This window comes from Mesoplodon mirus (assembly GCF_964341445.2).
Source record: "Mesoplodon mirus genome assembly, chromosome: 5".
Classification (NCBI taxonomy): Eukaryota; Metazoa; Chordata; class Mammalia; order Artiodactyla; family Ziphiidae; genus Mesoplodon; species Mesoplodon mirus.
The window spans coordinates 121,332,375-121,360,226 of record NC_138980.1 but is presented as its reverse complement, the minus strand read 5'-3'; the positions used below and the strand labels follow the sequence as shown (position 1 = coordinate 121,360,226).

Sequence of the window (27,852 nt, the reverse complement as noted above, 5' to 3'; positions counted from 1 at the left end):
AAGATCTTTTTGTTAATGGAATTTAAATTATGGATTTAGATCTGTTAATGGATTTATTTTTCCCTTACATTTTCTGATTTGCTACTATTGTTAAAGGAAAAATTAGAACTTGTTCTGAACTTTTCCAGACTATTCAGAATCTCTTCACAGATTTCAGCTCCATCTCTCCTTCACCTGAAGCATTTCCACTCTAATCTTCTTTTCTAGTTAGCTTTCTCCTTTATGTTACTAGGTATCTGGAATTTTCTTAAGGTCTTGAACTTTAAAACTTGAAATGCTAGCATTTTATTGACTAAAATAGAGTGCCACTGTCTTCATCGATTGACTAGCTTTATTCTAACCAGGATGAATTGTAATGACAACATAGGGTGCCTAAAAGAGCTGCTGAGGTAAGATTTATAACTATGTGCTATTGCAAGAACATTTCTTACTGGAATTGGTCTCCTATGGTAGAGGAAGGGTGAGGCTGAAATGGGCCAGGGAGTCTGGCATGTTTATCTGTGGGGTCATTTTCCCTGGGGTTATCCTTAATGGTACCTTAATAGTCTGTTTTTGAATGTTCTCGATTGTGTTTGAATTCTTCAAAGGATTTGGTAAAGCTGTCAGTTAGTCATTCTTGCCAGGTTTATGCCCGTTGAGTGATACAATATATGCATTGTGCTTTTTATATATATCTGTGGTGATGACTGCACTAGTTTTATTAGCATTAATTTAACATGACCACATGACTCATGAGAAACAGACCAAATGTGATTTATTAAGCCCATCTCAAACAAATCCCTTGCCTTATAGTACAGTACTGCTCTGTGGTTTAAATTATGGGGAGACTTGTGTTCTTTAAAAAAAATGTTGATATGTCACATCCCCTTAGGTTATTTTAAAAACAAAAACGTCTTCCTGATGTGATAGTGGTATTTGCCATGGTATAATGCTAAACACTAAACAATTTCTAAAGTAATGCTGAAACATTAAATATCACCCAGGCAAGCAAAACTACATTTGACTTAAAAATTTTTTAACCACACTTAGGAGTAAGTACTGTTCCTTTTTAACCGAGTCTTGATTATCGTCATTCTCACCTCTTTTAAGTCACAGACTCTTGTCCCTTTATGAATTTGAAAGCTAGGAACACTGTACTCAGAGAAAAATATACATGTACACACAGCTTTATACACAAATTTTAGTAGGTTCTTAAATTATCTGTACACAAGCCTCTGATCCCACACTGTCTGCTGGTGTTCAGTTGCTTCATGGATTTATCCTGTCTGATTAGTTAGTATTCATTTCTAATCATAGCTTAATTTCTTGTTCTCTCAAACTAGATATGTTCTTATTTTTGTTTTCAATGCAGATGCAGAGTTTGCAGGGCGGTACAGAAGCCATTGCTCAGTTGGATCAATTAGAAGCTGATTATTATGATCTGCAACTTCAGTTGTATGAAGTGCAGTTTGAAATCTTAAAGTGTGAAGAGTTACTGTTGACAGCACAACTGGAAAGCATCAAAAGACTTATATCGGGTATGATGTGTGTCTAGTACATAAGTCCACAAAAATACATTTGAATGAATGATGGAATTTCCCCGTGTATTTGTTTGCATATATAGGGAAAATGTACGTGGACACCAGTTTTATTTCTTCTGTTGAGGCTAAGAAAACTTAATGTAAAGGCAAACAAGTGATTTAGTAGATGTAGCAGTGCAACTACGTTACTCCTTCCTACTTATTTTGTAAGTAACTTGCTTTGTTGCTTCAGCCAGAATCTCTATTCTCAAATTTTTTATTTGGGAGACAAGGTTCTTGGCATTTTACATTGAGCGCTTAACTATGTGCCAGACACTGGCACACACATTCCCCCTAAGAGCTATATTTCCTAGTCACTATTTTACAAAGGGGTAATGGCTTTGCCTGAGGTTATAGAATCGGTGGGTGGATCAGGGCCCTGTTCTGTCTGGCTCCATAGCCCATGCTCTTAACCACCACCCCTTGTTGCTGTTTTGTAACAGAAAAGAGAGATGAAGTGGTATACTATGACACTTATGAAAGCATGGAGGCCATGCTGGAGAAGGAAGAGATGGCAGTGTCTGTGCATTTACAGAGAGAAGAGCTACAGAAACTTCAGCAGAAAGCACGCCAGCTGGAGGCAAGACGTGGACGGGTTTCAGCCAAGAAAGCATACCTCAGAAATAAAAAGGTATACTAGGTTACATATTTATTGAATATAACCTTAATTTTACATCTTGCTTTTATTCCATTACTTAATCTTTGACCCATATCCAATAATTCTAACCCAATTTGTCACTAATACACATACCTTTTAAAACTGAGTAAGAGTTGTATCTTCTCAATACTTGGGCCATTATATTGACATTATATGGTTGTCTGAGCATTACCCTCTTAAACACATTAGAACAGCCAGTGGTGATACGCTATTTGCCTCAGCCACCCAAAGGTGACTCTGATCATGACTACAGGATTCCATGTAATGCAATTCCCAGCTCCTTTTTATTTTAAGGAGGCCAGGGATGCTCTACAATTAAGTTGACTTGTTCTTACCTCAGTCTTCAAGGAAATTGTTAGTTATATATAAAAATGTATACCAATTTAATCTATATTCTTCACTCTTCATTCTTATATTAAACTAAATCTGAGGTAGGGAAACTCAGCCCTGTAGATTCTGCCCATTTACACCACAGCCTCTGATCTGCTGTGACCTATTACAGCACACAGCCAAGGGTCTCTGAATGGTCTTACCCCCTGTCCTCCCCTTTCCCTGCCCCCAGACCCCCAAATCCAATGGCTTAGGTGACAGAATGGCAGGGGGAAGGAGGAATGACAAAAGAAGGCTGGAAAGAGAGGAACTAAGAAACACTGTTCTGAGAAGAAAGATCAATCATACTTTACCAAAGATCAGAATGACTCTCTTTGTAACAGCACCCTACCTTCCTTGTGGTCTGCATGTCAGCATCCCCAGGGTCACAGGCTCTGCGGTTAATCTGGCACCCACAATAGAACTTCATACCCAGGGGTAGTTCTCTGGCTATAAGTAAATCATGCCCTGCTTCTCCTCTTGAAAGAACAAAGACGGTCTCTGGCTGTGCCATGAGGACTTGAGGTATATGCTTTGTGATTAAACTTTTCAAGAAGAATACTAGAAATAACATTGTTCTTTATGTATGTTATCTTCTTTTATTCTCCCAGTAGCCAAAAAGCATTCTGATACTTGATTTGGTGGCAAACCCAGACCTGAACATTTCTTTGTCGAACTTACTTTGACTGTTCATCTGTTTCACTGCAAAAACATCACTCCAGCAGGATCTTGACATATGAGGTGTTGTGTCAAGATCCTGCTGGAGTTACTGGGCAATAGATGGTATATGCAACATATCACCTTTCTAAAATTAAAAAAAAAATTAATTTTGAAACACATCTGAGTTCTGTTCTTGATAAGGAATTGTAGATTTGTATCCTCATTTTATAACCAAGGGAACTAAGGCTTCCAGTCGTTAAATAAATTACCTAAGGAAAAGCAGCTAGTATAGGTCAAAGTAGGATACTATCTTAGGTCTGTGTGACTTGGAAGCCTGAGCCATTATATCACTATATCATGCCACTTTTCCCCCTTGGAGAGACTGCCTTGGACAGGTTCAATCTGTGATCAATACTTACTAGGCAGTAGAGTCAAAGCAGTGTGGGTAAAGATAGGAAGGAGATAAAAGAGCTGCTTTAAAATACAGCTTCCTGGGCTTCCCTGGTGGCACAGTGGTTGAGAGTCCACCTGCCGATGCAGAGGACACGGGTTCGTGCCCCGGCCCGGGAAGATCCCACATGCAGCAGAGTGGCTGGGCCCGTGAGCCATGGCTGCTGAGCCTGTGCTCCGCAATGGGAGAGGCCGCAACAGTGAGAGGCCCGCGTACCGCAAATAAATAAATAAATAAATTAATTAAATTAAATACAGCTTCCTGGCCTGAAAGGTTATTCATGTATGACTTAATGAGGTTATAAGAGTAATCTTTTGGTATAGCTTTGAGAGTGTTAGAAATTAATGTTTATCTGGAGGACTTCTCCAGAAGGACCCAGAGAAAATGAAGACTTAGCATGGTGCCACTAGGAAGTTGCCAGATGATAGGGTATGTGTAAAGAGCACATATCTCTTAATATTATTTTCATGTAAATCTGTAGCATACTATTATTGTACTTGCTAGTCTTTAAGGTCTCTTTTTAGCTCTGAAGTCTATGATCAGAAGATTCAGATTTCATGATATTGTTTAAACCAATCCGGGCAAAATCATGTTCTTTAATTCATCAGAAAGCACTTAAGAAACAGAGTTTAAGTCAAGAGTTATGTGTCCTTTTTTGCTCAGACTAGTTTAAAGAGTACAATAATACTTAGAATCTTCTGGCCACAGTCTTCAGATTTGAAAGAGACTTTTGAGATTATCTAGGTACACCCCCCTTCCACTCCACCATGCCCCATTCCTTCCCTTCCAAAAAAAGGGAGAAATCAGGAATTCTACAGATGTTAAGTAGTTTAATAAAAGTCTTTAAAGATCCTAATTATTTGGCTTATGCTGCTTCGATATTCTGGGTGAGAAACCAGAGGTGGGTTACTTGATATTTTGCTGTGTAGGTATATGTTAAGATTAAAATTTAATTTATCAAATTGAATTAGATTTTGAGTCTTTCAAGTTTCACTTATATTAAAACATATTTCATGTATTTATAGGAAATTTGTATTGCAAAACACAACGAAAAATTCCAACAGCGCCTTCGGAGTGAAGATGAATATAGAACCCACCACACAGTACAACTAGTAAGTTTGCACTCTGGAAGACTTAGAATAAAACTTTGAATTTTATGTATCTCAAAGTGAATAAAATCTGTAGAGAATAAGAAAATGTTATAGCTAGATGTTAGCATTAAGTCACTGTACAGCCATTCCTCAGTGTCCATGGGGAAATTGGTTCCAGGACACCTGCCCTTCCAACTCCCCCAACCTCCCCACCAAAATCTGTGGATGCTCCAGTCCCTTATATAAAACAGCATAGTACTTGCATGGAACTTGTGCACGTCCTCCTATATTCTTCATCTCTAGATTACATATACTACCTTATATAATGTAAATGCTATGTAAGTAGTTGCCAGTAGGCAAATTCTTCGAGTTTTGCTTTTTGGAACCTTCTGTGGTTTTTTTGCCCCCTGAGCATTTTCAATCCGAGGTTGTTTGAATCCAAGGATGTGGAACCCACAGGTTCAGAGGCCCAGTTGTGTATATACTTCCTTATGGCACAGCTGCCTCTACCAGTGCAGCACCACACAAGAGTGGTATATTTGTTACAGTCTGAACCAACATTGGCACATCATTACCACCCAAAGTCCACAGTTCATCCTTAGTTCTGTACATTCTATTGGTTTTGCCAAATATATAACGACATGAATTCACCATTATAGTATCATACAGAATATTTTCACTGCCCTAAAGATTCCCTGTTCTCCACCTTTTCATATCCCTTTCTCCACAAACTCATGGCAACCACTCATCTTTTGTTTTGCCTTTCCCCCTAACGTTTAATTGGAACCATATATGTAGCTATTTCATACTGGCTTATGTAACTTGTAATTTGCACTTAAGGTTCCTCTTTGTATTTGCATGGCATGGTAGATTATTTCTTAGCACTGAACAATATTCCATTGTCTGGATATACCACAGTTTATTTGTCCATTCACCTGGTGAAGACATCTTGCTTCCAAGTTTTGACACTTAAGAATAAAGCTGATAATGTGGGAAGGTTTTTGTGTGCACATTAAGTTTTCAGCTCTTTTGGGTAAATAGCAAAGAGCATGATTGCTGGATCTTATGGGAAGAGTATGCTTACCTTCTAGGAAACTGCCAAACTGTCTTCCAAAGTGGCTGTACCATTTTACATTCTCACTAGCAATGAATTTAGAGTTCCTTTTGCTCCACATCCTCCATTTAATGTTGTAAGTGTTTTGGAATATAGCCATTCTAATAAGTGTGTACTGGTACCTCATAGTTGTTTTAGTTTGCAGTTCCCTAATGGTGTAGGATGTTGGGCATGGTCTCACAAGGCTTATCTACCATCTGTACCTCTTCTTAGTAAGTGTTAGATATTTTTTTCATTTTTAATTAGATTATTTGTTTTCTTACTGTGGATAACAGCCCTTTTCAGATATGTCTGTTGCAAATACTTGCTCCTAATCTGTGGCTTGCCTTTTCATTCTTTGACATTATCTCGAAGAGCAGAGTGTATTTTTTGTTTGTTTTAATATTATTATTATTTTTTTTTTATACAGCAGGTTCTTATAAGTCATCTATTTTATACATATTCGTGTATATATGTCAATCCCAATCTCCCAATTCATCCCCCCCGTGCCGCTTTCCCCCCTTGGTGTCCATACATTTGTTCTCTACACCTGTGTCTCTATTTTTGCCTTGCAAACTGGTTCATCTGTACCATTTTTCTAGATTCCGCATACATGTGTTAATATACGATATTTATTTTTCTCTTTCTGACTTACCGCACTCTGTATGACAGTCTCTAGGTACATCCGCATCTCTACATATGACCCAATTTCGTTCCTTTTTATGGCTGAGTAATAGTCCCTTGTATATATGTACCACAACTCCTTTTTTTTTTTTAACATCTTTATTGGAGTATAATTGCTTTACAATGGTGTGTTAGTTTCTGCTTTATAACAAAGTGAATCAGTTACACATATACATATGTTCCCATATCTCTTCCCTCTTGTGTCTCCCTCCCTCCCACCCTCCCTATCCCACCCCTCTAGGTGGTCACAAACCACCTACCTGATCTCCCTGTGCTATGCGGCTGCTTCCCACTAGCTATCTGTTTTACATTTGGTAGTGTATATATGTCCATGCCACTCTCTCACTTTGTCCCAGCTTACCCTTCCCCCTCACCATATCCTCAACTCCATTCTCTAGCAGATGTGCATCTTTATTCCCATCTTGCCCCTAGGTTCTTCATGACCGTTTTTTTTTTTTTGGATTCCATATATATGTGTTAGCATACAGTATTTGTTTTTCTCTTTCTGACTTACTTCACTCTGTATGACAGTCTCTAGGTCCATCCACCTCACTACAAATAACTCAGTTTTGTTCCTTTTTATGGCTGAGTAATATTGCATTGTAGATATGTGCCACATCTTCTTTATCCATTCATCTGTCAATGGACACTTAGGTTGCTTCCATGTCCTGGCTGTTGTAAATAGAGCTGCAATGAACATTTTGGTACATGACTCTTTTTGAATTATGGTTTGCTCGGGGTATATGCCCAGTAGTGGGATTGCTGGGTCGTATGGTAGTTCTGTTTTTAGTTTTTTAAGGAATATCCATACTGTTCTCCATAGTGGCTGTATCAATTTACATTCCCAGCAACAGTGCAAGAGGGTTCCCTTTTCTGCACACCCTCTCCAGCATTTATTGTTTGTAGATTTTTTTATGATGGCCATTCTGACCGGTGTGAGATGATATCTCATTGTAGTTTTGATTTGCATTTCTCTAATGATTAGCGATGTTGAGCATTCTTTCATGTGTCTGTTGGCAATCTGTATATCTTCTTTGGAGAAATGTCTGTTTAGGTCTTCTGCGCATGTTGGGATTGGGTTGTTCGTTTTTTTAATATTGAGCTGCATGAGCTGCTTGTAAATTTTGGAGATTAATCCTTTGTCAGTTTGCTTCATTTGCAAATATTTTCTCCCATTCTGAGGGTTGTCTTTTGGTCTTGTTTATGGTTTCCTTTGCTATGCAAAAGCTTTTAAGTTTCATTAGGTCCCATGTGTTTATTTTTGTTTTTATTTCCATTTCTCTAGGAGGTGGGTCCAAAAGGATCTTGCTGTGATTGATGTCATAGAGTGTTCTGCCTATGTTTTCCTCTAAGAGTTTGAGGGTGTCTGGCCTTACATTTAGGTCTTTAATCCATTTTGAGTTTATTTTTATGTATGTTGTCAGAGAGTGTTCTAATTTCATTCTTTTACATGTAGCTGTCCAGTTTTCCCAGCACCACTTATTGAAGAGGCTGTCTTTTCTCCATTGTATATCCTTGCCTCCTTTGTCATAGATTAGTTGACCATAGGTGCATGGGTTTATCATTGGGCTTTCTGTCCTGTTCCATTGATCTATATATCTGTTTTTGTGCCAGTACCATATTGTCTTGATTACTGTAGCTTTGTAGTATAGTCTGAAGTCAGGGAGTCTGATTTCTCCAGCTCCATTTTCTCCCCTCAAGATTGCTTTGGCTATCGGGGTCTTTTGTGTCTCCATAGATTTTAAGATTTTTTTGTTCTATTTCTGTAAAAAGTGCCATTGGTAATTTGATAGGGATTGCACTGAATCTGTAGATTGCTTTTGGTAGTATAGTCATTTTCACAATATTGATTCTTCCAATCCACGAACATGCTATGTCTCTCCATCTGTTTGTGTCATCTTTGATTTCTTTCATCAGTGTCTTATAGTTTCCTGAGTACAGGTCTTTTACCTTCTTAGGTTGGTTTGTTCCTAGGTATTTTATTCTTTTTGTTGCAGTGGTGAATGGGATTGTTTCCTTAATTTCTCTTTCTGATCTTTTTTTGTTAGCATATAGAAATGCAAGAGATTTCTGTGCATTAATTTTGTGTCCTGCGAATTTATACCAAATTCATTGATTAGCTCTAGTAGTTTTCTGGTAGCATCTTTAGGATTCTCTATGTATAGTATCATGTCATCTGCAAACAGTGACAGTTTTACTTCTTCTTTTCCAATTTGTATTCCTTTTATTTCTTTTTCTTCTCTGATTGCCGTGGCTAGGACTTCCAAAACTATGTTGAATAATAGTGGTGAGAGTGGACATCCTTGTCTCATTGCTGATCTTAGAGGAAATGCTTTGTTTTTCACCATTGAGAATGATGTTTGCTGTGGGTTTGTCATATATGGCCTTTATTATGTTGAGGTAGGTTCCCTCTATGCCCACTTTTTGGAGAGTTTTTATCATAAAAGGGTGTTGAGTTTTGTCACAAGCTTTTTCTGCATCTGTTGAGATGATCATATGCTTTTTATTCTTCCATTTATTAATATGGTGTATCACATTGATTGACTTGTATATATTGGAGAATCCTTGCATCCCAGGGATAAATCCCACTTGATCATGGTGTATGATCCTTTTAATTTGTTGTTGGATTCTGTTTGCTAGTATTTTGTTGAGCACTTTTGTATCTATATTCATCAGTGATATTGGTCTGTAATTTTCTTTTTTTGTAGTATCTTTGTCTGGTTTTGGTATTAGGGTGATGGTGGCCTTGTAGAATGAGTTTGGGAGTATTCCTTCCTCTGCAATTTTTTGGAAGAGTTTGAGAAGGATGGGTGTTAGCTCTTCTCTAAATATTTGATAGAATTCACCTGTGAAGCCATCTGGTCCTGGACTTTTGTTTGTTGGAAGATTTTTAATCACAGTTTCAATTTCATTGGTTTTGATTGGTCTGTTCATATTTTCTATTTCTTCCTTGTTCAGTCTTGGAAGGTTATACCTTTCTAAGAATTTGTCCATTTCTTCCAGGTTGTCCATTTTGTTGGCATAGAGTTGCTTGTAGTAGTCTCTGAGGATGCTTTGTATTTCTGTGGTGTCTGTTGTAACTTCTCCTTTTCATTTCTAATTTTATTGATTTGAGTCCTCTCTTTTTCTTGATGAGTCTGGCTAAAGGCTTATCAATTTTATTTATCTTCTCAAAGAACCAGCTTTTAGTTTTATTGATCTTTGCTGTTGTTTTCTATGTTTCTATTTCATTTATTTCTGCTCTGATCTTTATGATTTCTTTCCTTTTACTAACTTTGGGTTTGTTTTTTCTTCTTTCTCTAGTTCCTTTAGGTGTAAGGTTAGATTGTTTGAGATTTTTCTTATTTCTTAAGGTAGGATTGTATTGCTATAAACTTTCCTCTTAGAACTGCTTTTGCTGCATCCCATAGGTTTTGGATCATTGTGTTTTCATTGTCATTTGTCCCTAGGTATTTTTTGATTTCCTGTTTGATTTCTTCAGTGATCTCTTGGTTATTTAGTAACGTATTGTTTAGCCTCCATGTGTTTGTATTTTTTACGGTTTTTTCCCTGTAATTTATTTCTAATCTCATTGCATTGTGGTCGGAAATGATGCTTGATATGATTTCAATTTTCTTAAATTTACTGAGGCTTGATTTGTGACCCAAGATGTGATCTGTCCTGGAGAGTGTACTGTGTACACTTGAGAAGAAAGTGTAATCTGTTATCAGATGGAATGTACTGTAAATATCAATTAAATCTATCTGGTCTATTGTGTCATTTAAAGCTTGTGTTTCCTTATTAAGTTTCTGTCTGGGTGATCTGTCCATTGGTGTAAGTGAGGTGTTAAAGTCCCCCACTATTATTGTGTTACTATTGATTTCCTCTTTTATAGCTGTTAGCATTTTCCTTATGTATTGAGGTGTTCCTATGTTGGGTGCATATATATTTATAATTGTTATATCTTCTTCTTGGATTGATCCCTTGATCATTATGTAGTGTCCTTCCTTGTCTCTTGTAATAGTCTTTATTTTAAAGTCTATTTTTTCTGATATGAGTATTGCTGCTCCAGCTTTCTTTTAATTTCCATTTGCATGGAATATCTTTTTCCATCCCCTCACTTTCAGTCTGTATGTGTCCCTAGGTCTGAAATGGGTCTCTTGTGGACAGCATATATATGGGTCTTGTCTTTGTATCCATTCAGCCAGCCTATGTCTTTTGGTTGGAGCATTTAATCCATTCACATTTAAGGTAATTATCGATACGTATGTTCATATTACCATTTTCTTAATTGTTTTGGGTTCGTTTTATAGGCCCTTTTCTTGTGTTTTCCACTTAGAGAAGTTCCTTTAGCATTTGTTGTAGAGCTGATTTGGTGGTGCTGAATTCTCTTAGCTTTTGCTTGTCTATAAAGCTTTTGATTTCTCCGTCAAATCTGAATGAGATCTTTTCTGGGTAGAGTAATCTTGGTTGTAGGTTCTTCCCTTTCATCACTTTAAATATATCATGCCACTCCCTCTGTCCTGTAGAGTTCTGAGAAATCAGCTGTTAAGCTTATGGGATTCCCTTGTATGTTATTTGTTATTTTCCCCTTGTTTCTTTTAATAATTTTTCTTTGTCTTTAATTTTTGTCAATTTGATTACTGTGTGTCTTGGCATGTTTCTCCTTGGATTTATCCTGCCTGGGACTCGTTGTGCTTCCTGGACTTGGGTGGCTGTTTCCTTTCCCATGTTAGGGAAGTTTTCAACTATGATCTCTTCAAATATTTTCTTGGGTTATTTCTCTCTCTCTCCTCCTTCTGGGACCCCTATAATGAGAATGTTGGTGCATTTAAATGTTGTCCCAGAGGTCTGTTAGGCTGTCTTCATTTCTTTTCATTCTTTTTTCTTTATTCTGTTCCACAGCAGTGAATTCCACCATTCTGTCTCCCAGGTCACTTATCCGTTCTTCTGCCTCAGTTATTCTGCTATTGATTGCTTCTAGTGTATTTTTCATTTCAGTTTTTTTATTCTCTGTTTGTTCTTTAATTCTTCTAGGTCTTCGTTAAACATTTGTGGCATCTTCTCGATCTTTGCCTCCATTCTTTTTCCGAGGTCCTGGATCATCTTCACTATCATTATTCTGAATTCTTTTTCTGGGAGGTTGCCTGTCTCCACTTCATTTAGTTGATTTTCTGGGGTTTTCTTGTTCCTTCATGTGGTACATAGCCCTCTGCCTTTTCATCTTGTGTATCTTATGTGAGTGTGGTTTTCGTTCCACAGGCTGCAGGATTATAGTTCTTCTTGCTTCTGCTGTCTGCCCTCTCAATAATTGATATGTTAATAGTATTGAGTCTTCCTATACACGAACAAGGAATATCTCTTTATTTAGTTTTTCTTTGATTTCTTTTCTAAGAGTTACAGCTTGCCTCATTGATCTTGTTCACATTTTATTAGATTTATACCTAAATTTATCTATCTTCTTTTTGGGGTGTGGCAATGTAAATAGTTTTGTAGAGGTAATATAAAAGGTTCATAATTCCAGTGTTTCATTGCTGTTACATTAGAAAGCAGTTGGCTTTTATATGTCAACCCTGTACCTTGCAATCTTGTTATAATTGTGTATTAGTTGTACTAGCTTTTTTGGTGGTTCTTTGAGATTTTCTACATAGACAATCAGGTCTTATGCAAATAAAGGCAGTTTAGTTCTTTTGTAGCAGTCTGTATACCTTTTATTTGCTCTTCTTATTGTGTTAGCTAGGATTTTCAGTAGGGTGTTGAAAAAGAGTGGTGGGAGGAGACTTCTTTGTCTTTTCTTGGTCTTAAGAAAGCTTCTAATTTGTTGTGATTAAGAATGATGTTAGCTGCCATAGGGGTTTTGATGTTATCCTTCAAGCTCATTTTGGCACATATTAGCTAAAAGTCTTGAATTTAAACACGAATTTAAACACGGGTAGTAGCCAAACTACCCGTAAACTGTAAGATTCATCTTAAATCAACAGCAAATTTATTGTATTTTTATTGTTCAGTACTGTTTTCATGGGCCAGGAACTGCTTTGTAAGGAAAGTCAGACTGTGGGCCAGCTTAAGAGTTAGATGAATAGGAATGCCTCCTACTCTCATCATCTGCACCTGCTCTGTCAGCTTGCGAACACTTAGAATGCGTTCCTTATTGCATGAAGGTTTGGATTCTGATAAAATGCCAATATTTTTATGGATGGAGGAACTAATTAGCCTTTTAGAATGAATGAGTATCAAATCCTTTCTCAAAGAGTTTTATGTGGCAAAGATGAGTAAAAAGAGGAAATTGATATTTGGGGGAATCTCAAAGATGAATGTCATCTGCCTTATAATTTTGCCTACTACCGACTTTGGGTGGAATACCTCACTGTAGGAGAATGAATCCATTAATCATCAATTCTTCTTAACATGCAAAGCTAGAGGAAAATGAAAGTTGGCTTAGATCAAATCTGGTTTTAAACCACCTTTATCACACACACAAGTGTACAGCTCATAAGTTTTAATTTTCACTAGATGAACATATGCATACAGCTAGCACCAGCTTGTTAAACAATGTTAGCAGAAACTCAAAGCCCCTTGTGTCACCATCTAGCACCATCTAGTAAGTATTCCCTACCCACCCTCCACCTCCCGCCCCCGGCCGGCACAAAAGGGTAAATTATCTTCGTTAAATAACTTTCCTCAAGCTAGCCAGAGGGGGAGAGGTGATATTCACAGGCCTGTTACTCACTAGGCTCTTAAATACAATACTGTGCTCTATGAAAAGTCCATACAAACCCATCAGTTCATGCCTGAACATGTCTGAAACTTTCTCTTTCCATTTAGATAATAGTATGATCTGACTCTGGTTATACCAGCTGACAGACCAGCAAAATGATTGATCAGTTTTATTTCTGAACTTCACATTCAGCTATTTGTATATTATGTTTAGAAATGCAGATTCACAGTTTGAAAATGCTGAATATCTCCTAGACAACTAATTTCTTCCTCAAGTACTAAGCACTATATTCATTAGATAATGTATAGAAAGGTGTAGAAAAATCTCTTCATCTCTGAGCCAGTGCTACTTGATAGGCCTTAGAAGACCCTTTGTCCCTGAGTATCCCATGGCATGTATCCCGGTGTGAGAAAGTACAAGCTCACTCCCAATTCCAGGTGGTTACCAGATGTAAATATGAGAGTTTTTCAGTTCCTTCCTTTTGTTGGCTCAGCTATGTGAATGGAACTGAGTATGCAGTAGGGGTGAGGAGTTGGGATAAGTTCTTGCCTCACTGTGTCCTTGAGCCATTCTGGGCTTTCCTCTATAAAGGACAGAATCTACATGGGACCTTTATTTCTTTTAATGAAGAGCTCAGATCATATCTTCTTTAATTTCCCATCTGGAAACCTTTAGGATTATATATAGCAATCTGGGACTGTTACTGAGAGATACGTGACTTATTACCTACTAATAAATGGCCTTTGCAATTCTCTTAAGACTCCCCAAGTGAGAGCTCTCTAAAGGGAAAAGGTCTTCTTGACCTGCCATAAGAAGAGATGGAAGAATGTTAATCTTCACTCACCCTTGGCACCCCCCTGCACCCTGACCATGAGTTCCATGGGCTGATTTATATACAAAGGATTCAACCCACCTCACCAAGAGATAGAAAGTGGAACCAATCTGCATTGTATGTGATAGTTACATCTCTCTGGGGACGTGGTTGGCCATCGTGGCACTCTTCAATGCATTCCCTAATTGGTAACCACCTGTCTGTCATGTGACCCCCAGTAGTGAGGTTGTCAAAAGCACTACTCCCACTCTTTATCCTCCTGCCAAGAATTCCACTTTCTTTCCTTTAGAAAGAGCAATGCATGTTTAACTTGGCCAACATTGGGTGGGTGGTGATACTGTTAATCCAGTTTGGGAATACAAAATCAAAGAGGTTTGGGATTGGGGAATGGGAAGGAAAAAAATTGAATGAGGTATTAAAACACACACTTAGATTTGTGGCAAGAGGAACAGGTTCAGTAATAGTAGACATTATCTGCAGAACATCAGGCTTAACCCATATATAATATCTAAATTACCAACCAAGTGGTTGTTTTTTGTTTTTAAGGTCAACTATTTGAGTTAGCAGAATATAGCAGTTACAAGTATTGCATAATTAAATTGTTCAAGCCAGAACCCCAAAGATGAAACATTTTTCAGTTCAGAGAAAATATTTACTTTACAGAGTAAACATCTTTTAATTGGTAGGTCATGCAGAAAGTGAAACAACAGTATAATTTCAATTAAAACTGATAGTGTTTCATGCCACAAAACATTGTTTAATACATCGTTCTTTGGAGTAATCTAGCTTACATATTGGGAGAACTCTCTTTTTTTCTATTAATGATAAAATATAATGGGACACATCGTAATGGAATTACTTTTTTTTTTTTTTTTTACCAGAAAAGAGAAAAATTACATGATGAAGAGGAAAGAAAAAGTGCCTGGGTTAGCCAAGAAAGACAAAGAACACTGGATAGACTTCGAACCTTTAAACAGGTAGTAAAAGTATGGTCAATTTATTATTTTTCATTACTTTTTAAACAGAGCTACATATATACTCCTATTGTAAGATTTCTTTTATGAGAAAAACTTGATTTTCCGTCTATTATCTAGAAAACAATTTTAGTTATGGCAGTCCTTGTCTTACCACTTCAGTGATAGAAGAGGAATGGTCAGGGCCTCTGGGAAGCCTGGATTCCTCTTGAATTTAATAAAGTTAGTTCACAACTGACTATCCATATTAAGCATCAACTTGTTATTAATTCTGTGTACATCAACCCTGTGGTAATAATCTGACCAATGGCAGAATTAGAGGGTGGATCAACATACGTGAGAAATGCTTCAGCAGTTCTCTTGCCAGGCTTATCCATGACTCTGGACACTGATATCACAGCAGCTAAGCATTTCCTTGGAATGTGCTTAAACTAGGTAGTTCTGCTTCTTAGCAGCACTCAAGAGCCTTACTTCTACTCTTTATTCTGAGGGGTCTCCTTATAGGTGAAGGGAGCTTTTGATCAGGTGAAAGAGTGGGGGTGGGTGGGAATGGGGTCCTTAACACATGGATAAGCTTTGTGTTAAGAAAATGTTGTCTGCCAAATGCATTAATGCTAGGTTTTACCATAGTAAAAGAATGAGAGTTCTGTGTATCAGTACTCCAAAAAATTTTATTCATTCTCCTTCTATCCTATCATAAAATGCGTATTTTGTTTTCAGAGCTTTAAAAAATGCCATGTTACCCTTTGAAGAACATTAATGTTTTAATTTTTTATCTGTAAGCGCTTGAAAATACATGTAAGAATCTAATAGTTTTTTAGCTTTCTGCATACCAATAGCATATATATGTTTGACATCATTTGTTTTGTATTTTACACTGCTACTATTTTTCCATTTAAATTAGTACTTTTATTCACTAAGGATCTTTCTTTAATCATGTGGTAATTCTGAACGGTTGACCTCTTAAGTGGATAAGAGGGGAGAAGGATTTGATGATAAGCAAATAATAAAGAATTTGGTGATAATTATTTGTAAGGTATTACATTTTGGTCTTTTGGTTTTCAGTATATTTTCCCTGAAAAATCACAAAAGCTCTAAAATAAAATCTTGCGTTGGAGGGAGAAAATAAACAGCCATTTGTTCATAAATTGTAATGTAACCAGTTATAATAACTTCTGATTTCTTAGAGATACCCAGGCCAGGTCATACTTAAATCAACCAGATTGCGACTGGCTCATGCAAGAAGAGAAAGTGCAGCCAGTCCCGTGTCCTGTGAAGACCAGTGCGACCCTCTGCCAGGAGCGCTACAGGTAGAAGAGAAGAGTGAGGGAGTGGAGGAAGGAAGGGGCAAGCTCGGGTCATCACAGACAACAGAAGCCCAAAGCCTCACACAGCTTGAAGACAATTCATCAGCACAACTTGAAGCTACTTCGTTACCTCCCGGTGGTGTTACCTCTGAACTGCCTCCTGCCGCATCTCCTCCACTTCTGAATAAGATTGACCCTAAACCAGGTTCTGCCACAGCAGATCCACTCCCCCCACCTCTTCCTCCGGCACCTCCCCCGCCACCTCCTCCTCCCCCACCACCACCGCCTCTGCCTGTCGGTAAGGACGGCGCCCCAGAGACACTGGAGGAAGGTCTGCCTAGAGTGGAGGGGAACGAGAAGAGGATCCCAGAGTCAGCTAGTGCCCCCTCAGCACACCTCTTCGACAGCAGCCAGCTCGTCAGTGCCAGGAAGAAACTCAAAAAGACTGCTGAAGGTTTGCAGAGGAAGAGAGGTGAGTTAAAAAAAGATTTTTGAGTTCATCTGTTGACTGAGGCATGTAGTTAAAGGACTGTTTATTTCCTAGGACATTACAAAGCTTTAAACATTTTATTTTTGGACATTATTTGATAGCAAACAGGTTTTCAGGGTCTCAGCATGGCAGAATTCTTAACAACCCATGTTTGCAAATGTGTACAGACACAAATATGGACCTGCTTGAGCTCTTAGGGATGCTTTTTAAATTATATCTTTTGACTTGATCTGTTTGGTAACATGTATTATGTGGCTCCTTTTGTGTTACAATATGATTTTAAATCTCAGAAATACAAGAAAAGGGAAGCTATCTGGTCAGGAGAACATTGGCAAAACCATGTAACATTTGGCTACATATTTATTGAGGACCCTGGCATATCTTTTATAAAGAAGCAAAGAAGAATAGGGAGTAATATGTATAATTTATTGCATGTCATATATGCCTTAATAAAGATGTTTTTGAAACAGCAAATAATTTTGGCCCTTAGGAGCTTTAGCATTCATGGAGAGAACATTTTATTTGTATATTACATTTTAATCTGAGAGACCATCCTATAAAATATTTCTTACCATAGCCCAAGTAGAATTTCATTTGTAAAGCAGTTATTAAAAAAAAACACACACACACAGTGTCACCATAATGAACCAGAATTTAATTTTTTAAAATTAAATGTGCAGTCCAGTCACTGTCCAAGTTTAGATTGGACTTTTGCATTATGGAAACTCTTTAGGAGTCTCACCCGTAATAATACTAAAGATCACCCCCCAGCCCCCAGTCTGCTCACTTCTCTCACATGGGAAATGATAGGAATACCAGTAATGCCTGACATGGAATTTGGGTCTTGGGATTTTTTTTTTTTTAAACAAGCATAATTAGTATCCCCTGTGTTCTGGCACTGTTGTGTCCATGCTTCATGGTCCCTTCTGCAGATGTGTTTTTAGCATCCTGGGCTATCACAGTCCTAAAGTCTGGAGGTTATACACTTCCTGGCTCGAAGTGCAATCATAATTGTTCTCTTTCGTTTTCTAAAGTGAGCTCACCCATGGATGAGGTGCTAGCTTCCCTGAAGCGCGGTAGTTTTCATCTGAGAAAGGTTGAACAGCGAACTCTGCCTCCTTTTCCTGATGAAGATGATAATAATATCTTGGCACAAATAAGGAAGGGGGTAAAATTGAAGAAGGTACAGAAGGAAGTCTTGAGAGAATCCTTCACACTTCTGCCCGACACGGACCCTCTAACGCGGAGCATCCATGAAGCTCTTAGAAGAATCAAAGAAGCGTCCCCTGAGTCAGAGGATGAAGAGGAGGCTTTGCCTTGCACAGACTGGGAAAACTAACAAGTAAATGGTCTTACTTTTCTTCAGTAGTGTTCAGTAATACAGCTTTTGTATTGGATGATGAGGTCTGTTAAATTTCATTGAATCTGAGGTTCATTATTTATTATACAGCTCAGTTATAGCCTGGATCATAACTTCAGGTTTTACTTCTGTAGTTTCTGGAAACGTAACAAAAAAAGTACAGAGATGTTCCTTTGTAAATGCTGTGTTTTTTTATATCCTGCTCATTAAAAATTTCTTCAGTACAAGCTATATCCCAAGTAAAAAGGATATCTTATTCTAGTAAAGTGACAGTCTTATTCTAGCTTTAAAAAAACAGAAAAGGCTTTTTCTGACTTAGGTATTTCAGTTGCAGACTGTTACGCATATTGAATTTTGATGTTTTGTTAGCTGCCCACAAGGGAATCTAGAAAAGTCATTGCATTGTCGGATTATTTAGCTTTCTAAGCCTTTAAAGTTTATCATTTAGGGCTTACTGTAATTACTGCATTGTCTAGATAAAATGGCAGCTGACATAATATATAAAATGGCAGCTGACATAATATGCATATCTTATTGAGTACCCTGTGGGAATTGGTACACCTTTGGCATTCTCCCAAGGTAATACAGAGTTGTCCCCCACTATGCTTTAATAAGCTAATTTATATAGTTATGTGGCACAAATTATGCTATATACATAGAATTGGTAAAGATAACCCATGCTATAAATCAAATAGTATATCAAATTGCTGATGACCATAACTGAAATATTATTTGTGAAAAATATAAAGTATGCAAATATATTCTATAAATCATATGCAAATATATTCTATAAATCATTATGCTCTCTTGATGGAATATGTTTCTATAGGCTTTACAAAAGGGGGAAGTAGGTGGGAGTAGGTAAAGGAAGAATCACTGTGCCTGATCTTAAGAACTACTAGGGGGAGCTTATTAAAAATGCATATTCATGGCCTTCACTCCCAAAGATTCTGAAAGAGTAGAACTGATATATATGTAGGCATACATCTGGATTTTAAAGACGTATTACAAAAAGATAAAACCCAGAAACTGTGTCATTAGTTTTTAAAATATTGATTAAATGTTGGAAGATACTATTTTGGATATATCAAAATATTACTAAAAGCAGTTTTTACCCTTTTGGGCATGGGTCCATCAGGAAAATGTGCCGATTCCACACTCCCCGACTCCACCCCTCCCCACTAGCATCTGCACTGTAGCTTAACAAAAAGCATGAAAAATCTTGATAAGTGGTTGGGTGTTAACTTTAATGTGCTCTAACCAACATTTGATAGTAACACTGTCTGCCATGGCCATGGGTCTTGCGACTGCTGGCACCCTTTTTTCCTGTTAGTTGTAGAGGCCTTAATTATCGGCCACTTATTGTTTTTGGATCCCCAAATAATTTCAAACTATTTGTGCTTGTACATATGTACACCATGCTTTGTAGAGGAATGTAAATGTGTCCACTCAAGTGTGTGAGTGTGTCTAGAGACTCAGGTGTGCCTGACTGGGAATCTTTCCCACACTGGATGACTGTAGATTGTGTCCCACTTCACAGTGCTTGCTACCTCTAGCCTTGTCCCCTTCAGCATGTAGCTTCTCAGTAAACCCCTAAACCTATGCCAGAAGCTACCATGTTGGCATTGATTAGGTAATCCCAGTGCTGGACCTTCACATAAGCATGCATTTCGTATATTCAAGTAGCTGGGATGTTACTTATAGCTTTTGGCTGCTAATTTAACCTTATGTCAGGTGTTAAGAATATATCCATAATGAATACAACTCTGAAAATCGCCTAAAACCTTCCCTTTTTTTGGCTGATTGTTCATGGCTGGTGTATGTAGTATAATGTTGAGAGGAACAATGAAATACTGCCAGAAGATGCATGAACTGGGATAGTGGCAAAGTCACTAAAGACTAAACTACACCAGAAGCAAACCACAGGCTAGTTGTGATCCCTACCAGTTGAGCAGCCATTGATAAAGAGCTATATATCACTGCCTGTGTGTGGTCTTAGGGAGTCTTTTTTTAAAAAATATTTAATTAATTAATTTATTTATTTGGCTATGCTGGGTCTTAGTTGTGGCATGTGGGATCTAGTTCCCTGACCAGGGGTTGAGCCCGGGCCCCCTGCACTGGGAGCATGGAGTCTTATCCACTGAACCACCAGGGAAGTCCCTAGGAAGTCATTTTTAAAGGTTCTGAACTTTTAGACAGTTTTCTACAGATGGCTAAAAAGGCTGTAATTTGTATTTCCTATTAATTGGTTTCTTTCTTATAGATTCAAAATAATTAATGTAATTACATACTTGTTTTTGAAGAACTAATTTCTTAAAACTTCATGAAATAAAAACTGACGATCCTGGACATGTTCAGCCTCATCCTCCTCTAAAAACTCATCTCAGACCTAGCCATAGGTAATAATAGTGTCTTTGAAGGGGATTTCTAAACATAAGGGAATATATATAATTGTATAGACCTTTTATTATTTCTAACTTGTTTCCTATGGGGTCCTTCTTAAACTCATGAGTAACTATAATGATGGTGTCCAATAGAAATATAATGTGAGCCACATTAAAAAAGTTAAAAGTGATGGGTGAAATTGATTCTAGTAATATTTTACTAAATGACATATCCAAAAGAGTATCTTGTTAATATCAAATTCCACAATGTAGTTTACTTTTTTTGGGGGGGGGGTTACTGAGTCTTCAAAATCCAGTGAGTATTTTACACTTACTAGTAGCCCCATCTCAATTTGGATGCCAAGTATTCATTGGTTAAATTGAATAGTCATACCAAAACAACCAAGTTGTGCTTAATGGAAAAGTATTTTTTACAGAGTTTTAGATTTTAATTTAAGTCAAATTCAAATCACTTTCTCAGTCACGCTAGACATATTTCAAGTGCTCAAAAGCCACATGTCAGCTTTTATCTGACAAGTAGGCCATATATATGTTTCTCCTGTGCTGTGGGTCAGTGCATGGATCTCAAACACAACTATTTTGAATTTTACAAAGTCCTGGTAAAGTCATCCATTTGAAGACAGTACTAGCTCTGTCCTCTAAATCTCAATTATAATGACAACTCTCTCTGGTGTATTTTAAACTTGCCAATTGATAGTTCTTATTATACTGACAGTTTTTGAGGCAAAGATTTTAGATTGTATTTATCTTTTTAGTGTATAGTTTTGACATAAAATGTTAAGAGTAAAAGGAAGAAAAGTGAAAGTGAATCTAACATACACCCTTTTTAAAAAACTCTTTTTCCCAGCTTTATTGAGAATAATTGGTGTTACATCACTGTATAAGTTTAAGGCATACAGCATGATGGTTTGATTTATATATATTGTGAAAATGATTACCACAGTAGGTTCAGCCAACATCCATCTTAAAGAAAAGAAAGAAAAAGGAGAGAAAAGAAAAAATATTCTCCTGTGATGAGAACTCTTTAGGATTTACTCTCTTAGCTACTTTCCTGTATATCACACAGCAGTGTTAACTATAGTCATCTTGACATATAACCTTTTAACAGTGATCAAAATCCATGTTCAAATTTTGTTTTACTTTTTTTTTAAGAATACACAAACATATCCTTTTGTAAGATGTTTTTTATACATCATCTATATAAAAAGGTCATTTGAAAGAAAAAACCATCAATGTTCATACTGGATTTTGTGAAAGGTGTGAGAGAATATATATACATACTGTCTTTAATAGGCTGTCCTTTTTAACATACAGTATTACTTTGTTTGTAAACAGGTGACTCAACAGAATGAAAAAAATACCTACAGTTGAACATCGGCTCTTACAAAATTGTAAACATGTGGTTCCACAAATTGGATTCCATTAGATCCAAAGTATATTGGCTCAGTGGTGTGAAAAAGGAAGCACAATTGGCAAGTTATCACTTTTCCAGTCATTCCAACAGATGGTGGTTAACATGAGTTTTAGATGTGCAATGTTCCTGACTTCAACGGAGAAAAGGCCTTGTGAAGATTCCTGTGTTTTAAGCACCTTCCCCACCTGTCTACCCATTAACATCCTTGTAGTGGCCAGTAAAGCTAGGAGTCGCTATGAGTTGGAAGAACACTGGGTTGACAGATCTACTGTGAGCTGCGTTGAGATTGCTTTGAAATCCATCGTTCAGTGCACTGAATAGTCATCTGCCCAAAATACAGAGCTTCTTCCATATCAGCTTAAATAGTGTGACATTCTGAAAAAGAAGTTAATCATGATAGCTATAGGGCAGGAATTGGAAGAAATCAGATGGAAATGCACTGATAATTCCCACATTACTCATCTCCAAAGGAATTTTCATAAAGATGTTCCACAACATCTGAAAAGATACATAACCATGGAGATACACCTATAAATGTGTTTACCACAATGTGAGGCATTTAACATGGCCTGTTTTTAGAAGCCCACACACTTACAATTTGTAAGGTTTCAGAGTAAAAATTTCCATGCTTTTAAATAGCCCTTCATAACTGTGAACTTACAATAGTTTGAATTTTATGTGCAGCATTGTTTATGAGAAGCAATACTTTGTAATTTGATATTTCAAATTATTTTTAGTCTTTATGTTTGAACTATTGCTTGATTACTATAACTCAACATGACTTTCCTACTGAGAATCAAAAATCAGGATTCAATAGTAGGGATGCAGATCTTAAGTCTTTTTTAACATGCACCATTTGTTTTTATTTTTATGCTCCACAATGGAAAAAAAAAAAACGTGCTCTACAAATGTACAGAAAGTAGACAGGCAGAAAAGCCTCGTCGGCTGGCATTTCACTATCTTCACATGCTTGGAGTTGAATTTTGGGAGAGAGCCTTTGTTATCGTCACTAAATTCTTAAACATATGTATGTAGCTCTAGGTGCTGATTTTGCTGTAATGGAGTCCTGAAGAATGCGTGGAGCCGATACGAATTCTCAGCAAGCCTGTTGTGGGCTTGAATGAAGGTAGATATGTTGGACCCAGTTTACAGTACTCTGTAGAGTGTAATTCTGTGCAAGACAGGTCTTGGCCATTATATGAATGGCTGACATACCAAAATGAACTTTATTTCTTATGAGGCAATTCTCTGGCCTAGACCCAGAAAGCAGTCCTGAAGTAAAAGCCCTCAAATGTATCTGAATTAGTGATCCTGAAGGAAAAAATGCTCACACCTTTGTTACTTGAAAATGTTATTTCCTTTAAAATAATTATGGAGAAAATTTTCTGGCAACAGGTTTTATAAAACAAAATCTGCTTAAATATTGACTATGTTTATTGATGAGAATATGAGCATTTTCACAATATATTGGCTCTATTCTAGCATCATTCTTACACCTTGTCTGAGAATATTAGAAATACAGATCTAATATAAAGTTAATCTCAATCCCCTGATTACAGTGGGGATGGGTTGTAGATTTTTGTAACACACCTTCAGCAACGCATTGAAACATGCCTTTTAACCTAAAGAATGATTGATTGATATATTTGAAAAAAATTTTTAAAGCAAATTTGCAAATCTTAAATCATGTATCGATTTTATGCCTTTGGATGCTTGTTCATAACGGTTTTGTTTCATTTATTGACATTTAGAAAAATACAGGAGGATCTTAATGTCATTATTGACAGCAGAAGCACTGGAACCTTAATATGTCTAGAGGAAATTGCTACCCACTTAGTGTTATAGCTGGGATCCCATTAAGAGACAATGCTCACTTTTAAAAGGGTCCTATAATCTGTTTTCCTGAGCCATGTTGTAATAAGTCTCTAGCAAAGAATGCAGGGTGTTCAGATCTGCATGAGTCCTTCAGGAGTGCATCCACAGCTAGAAGCATACCCCACCATAGCACTCCTTGATGGTTGTCCTCACACTTGTAGAGCCTCATTAGCAACCCCTATGCTCATTCTCTGGTAGCAACTTTCTCTCCAACACATCCACTTCCCTTCCTCTGGATTCAGGTTCCTCCTTCCACAAAATTACATGTTACTATAGGTCATCAACCTTTGGAGTTCTCACAAATATTAGAATTTCAGATAACTACAGTCCATGTGTCCAGTTGAATCCACATGTTAATTAAAAAGCAGTTTCAGAGCCCAACAAAAATTATATAAGCATGGTTTCCTTCTTATCCTTGCCCCTAATAAAATGAGCATCTTTGTCCTTAGTATAAAATTTGTATATATTGTTATGATGGTACTTATATATGATCATGTTTCCAGTTCCAAATTTGCCTGTACTACTTATATGGTTTAAAATACTTGACAGTTATATTTCTGTTAATGTATCATTTCTGTATCAAGAATCTACAAACAGCTGCTTGCTTATGCTGAATCAATTTAGCAGTTAATTTACCAATCTAGTCTCAACTGCAGTATACTTAAAATAGGGAAACAAGTAGATGGTGACTTGGATGTTTGGTGGTTAATGTTACTGCTCACTTGAATGTCAATTTTGAATATTCTACTAATACAACTAAAATTATGTATATATAATCAATGTGGCCTGTATAGAAAAGGTATTCCTAATGATTTAAAATCCTGGTGGTACTGTAGGGTAGCAGTATGAGGAAGAAATACCTGGCTAAAGAGGAATTTTAAAAGATGAGAATTGCTCACTTCATGTATATTTTATAGGCTTATTGAGTTTGTGAGCACTATAAAAACAATCATTCTTTAGTTCTTCATTGTGGAACTGAAACATTTCTGTAAAATGCACAGCTGTAACAGTTGATCAGGTGTAGTATTTCCACAGTGAGAATATGGGGGCTTTTCTCATTATGCAAACCCACAGAAAATTTTCTACTCTATATAATGGGGTTGGGGGGAGCCTTGTTTCTACAAAGCTGAACTATGTAGCAATATTTGTTAACATGTGGCATGAGGTCTCTATGTCATAAAATGTGATGTGTTAGATTGTAAAGCATACTTTGGCCATAGCAGACACTAAGAATTAAAACTCTGGTATCAGTGGGACAAAAATCAATGGGCAGTACCCTCTCTGTTTGGAATGGGACCAGTATACAATTAATACCGTTTAAATTTATGCATTCCCTAACTCCATTTTTAAATTGCGTTCATTGTGTGTGTGCATAAGGAAAGCTGTTCTTTCCCTGAATACAAGCTTGTCTTTTTAACCTTTATAATTTAATTACTATGTACTTAACATCAGATATCAACCTGTAAAGTGCTAATGGGTTCCTAAAGGCCTTATCAGGGAGTTGAAATTTCATATACTTATACCAGGTTATTTGTAAAAAGTCTTTTTGAACAGCTGTAAAACATTTAAAAACTGTGGCAGATGCATTGTTAACATGCATCCGTTTGATAGTGAAAGCAGAAACCTGAACAAGTTTTACCTAATTCTTGCACTGAATTCAAATAATATAAAATGTGCATTTTGAATAGATTTTATTTCCCATTTATTGCTTAGCATAGAAGAACAACTATGCTTAGAGGATTGACCACAAGATTGACTTTTAGATGGAAGAGAGGTAAGAAAGTAGAAGCACCTTACTATTGGAGCATGTTGTGTTCATTTAGTGCTACTGAACAATTCAGTAGTTATTTCTGAACTTTGCTGCAAAGTGCTCTTTATTTAAAGCACATTAAAGTCTCTGCTTAATTGCTTTGTAAAATGAAGCAATGGTATTTTTTATCCTATAAATATAGTCTAATTTAAAAGTTTTTCCTACAAAATGAGTTTATATTGCTGCCTAAACTATCATCTATGTAAAGGATTTTTAAAGGCAAGAGGGAGTCTGGATTCCGTGTGTGTGTGTGTGTCTGTCTGTCTGTCTGTCTGTTATAAATGTTTTCCCATTGAATTATTTCAAAGATATGTTCATTCTAAAATTTTCTGTTTTACCCACAGTAAATGTACAGCTTGGTATTTGAGGGACTTAATTGATGGAAATCCAAATTCATATGTCTCTCCCCTTCTCCAAACACATTTATTACGCCACTGTAAGGTGCATGTACAGAAAATACTTCTGAGGCTGATATATTAAATATTTTATCAATGTTATCTTATACTGAATCTCAAAGCAGTCATTTGTTTTGAGGGTTAAGAGAAAGTTTTGGGTTTTTTGGTCAGGTATGACTAAGAGAGGCTCCAACTGGTGAGTTAAGGAAAGTCTGTGGTAAGTGATTTGAGATGTATACTAAAGGTGTGGGTGTTGGTTAAAGAGTTCAATTTTAACAAGGGAATTTTTTTTTTAATTTGCATGTTCTGTGGTTAACTATCAAAGAGTGCAACAGGTTATTCCAGCTTTTCCCAGTACTAATTATATTGGTTTTAAGAATTCTTCATAATCACAAGATGACATTTTCCCTTCATTTGTGACCAAAGAAGGGTAGACAATACAACCCATGCAAGTGACTTTTGACTTCTTTGACTTGGACAGAATCCCCACTGTTCCATTGAATTTCTTGTACTATATGTCTTGCAAAGTATGAAACCATAATGTATAATTTATGAAAAATCGAAGGCTACAGATCCTTTTGCATGAATAAAAGCCCATTAGGGCGAATGAAACTGATATGTTCTTTTAGCCTTTCTGGTTAAATGAAAATTTTAATGGCAAACCAATTCACCACTTACTAGCTTTGTGCAATATTAAGCAAAACACTGGTACACTGTGCTTGGCTTTTCAGGATGGCTTTAACACCGTTACACTAAATGGACAGTGTGCAAAATGTAAGTGACAGCTCCTGCAAATTTTACAATACTTAAATATGCTCAGTTAACATTCTAAAGTATTAAAAGTACAAAGAAAAAAAAGTAAGCAAGCATTTAGAGCAATACTATGAAATCTCCAATAATGGTTTTGACTGTTGCCTTTTGCTCTTTAGTGCAACTTTCTGCATTGTAATTATTGTATCGCTTTGTATTTCATGTTTTTTACACCCACGACTTCAAAGTACTTGTACACTAAGTATTGCAATCACCTTTCTCTTCTTGTACATGCAATATAACAACATACAGTTTTGGTGCTTAACAATATTCCTTTTTTTCTTTAATAAAAGATATTTATTGAGTTAAGCTCATTTTGTTTGTTTAAAATAGCAATGGTGGTATATAATGTCACTTCATTTCTAATAAGAAGGAGCATAGCAAGTTGTGCATTTGTTACAACCTGATGAACAGGATTCAGACTCTCCACCCCTGTACTTGTGCCTCTTCCCGACCACTGTTTGTAACAAAATATGGTTTAGAAATGTTGACCTCCAACGTTGGAAAGTCCTCAAATGCCTTTCATTTTAGCAGTCAATTTGTGATCATCTAAATTGGGGGAGATTAAGGGAGACATTTCTCCCAAGGAAGGGCCTTACTTCCATGTATTCCCTCCATAAATATATCTGAAACTAAACAGAGGGCTTTGATTACTAGATAGTTCTTCTGTGAGAGTTTAGAGAATGGACTTAATAGAAGTGCTTTAGCCAAACTGATAGAATCACCTTCTGCCGCAAAATGAGTTAGTTAATACATTAATTCAACTCTCGACACAGTACATCCTAGTCCACCCTTGTGAAAATCATGCTGTGGCTGGTTTGGAATGGGCTTCCTGGGTGACTTACCAAGACAGGCGAAAACCTCTCCTGGAAATCTAGGCCCTGTGGAGTTCCTTAGTCCTTTGTGATTCCGTCGTTC

At 36.9% G+C, this 27,852-nt stretch overlaps 1 protein-coding gene across 2 annotated transcripts in view; it reads left to right on the top strand.

The window, feature by feature from the left end:
• JMY (junction mediating and regulatory protein, p53 cofactor) overlaps positions 1 to 27,237 on the top strand; it is a 70,950-nt gene extending 43,713 nt beyond the window's left edge. Inside the window, exons 5-11 of one of the 2 annotated variants that reach the window (XM_082620313.1) lie at positions 1,352 to 1,517; positions 2,003 to 2,190; positions 4,723 to 4,809; positions 14,976 to 15,071; positions 16,256 to 16,847; positions 17,900 to 18,207; positions 21,966 to 27,237. In XM_082620313.1, coding sequence (XP_082476439.1) covers positions 1,352 to 1,517; positions 2,003 to 2,190; positions 4,723 to 4,809; positions 14,976 to 15,071; positions 16,256 to 16,847; positions 17,900 to 18,204 — 1,434 coding nt within the window. In that variant the 3' untranslated portion in view covers positions 18,205 to 18,207; positions 21,966 to 27,237. Of the gene's footprint in view, positions 1 to 1,351; positions 1,518 to 2,002; positions 2,191 to 4,722; positions 4,810 to 14,975; positions 15,081 to 16,255; positions 16,848 to 17,899; positions 18,208 to 21,965 lie in introns of both variants that reach the window. The other variant, XM_082620312.1, reaches the window with a different exon arrangement.
• The last annotated feature ends 615 nt before the right edge of the window (positions 27,238 to 27,852 follow it).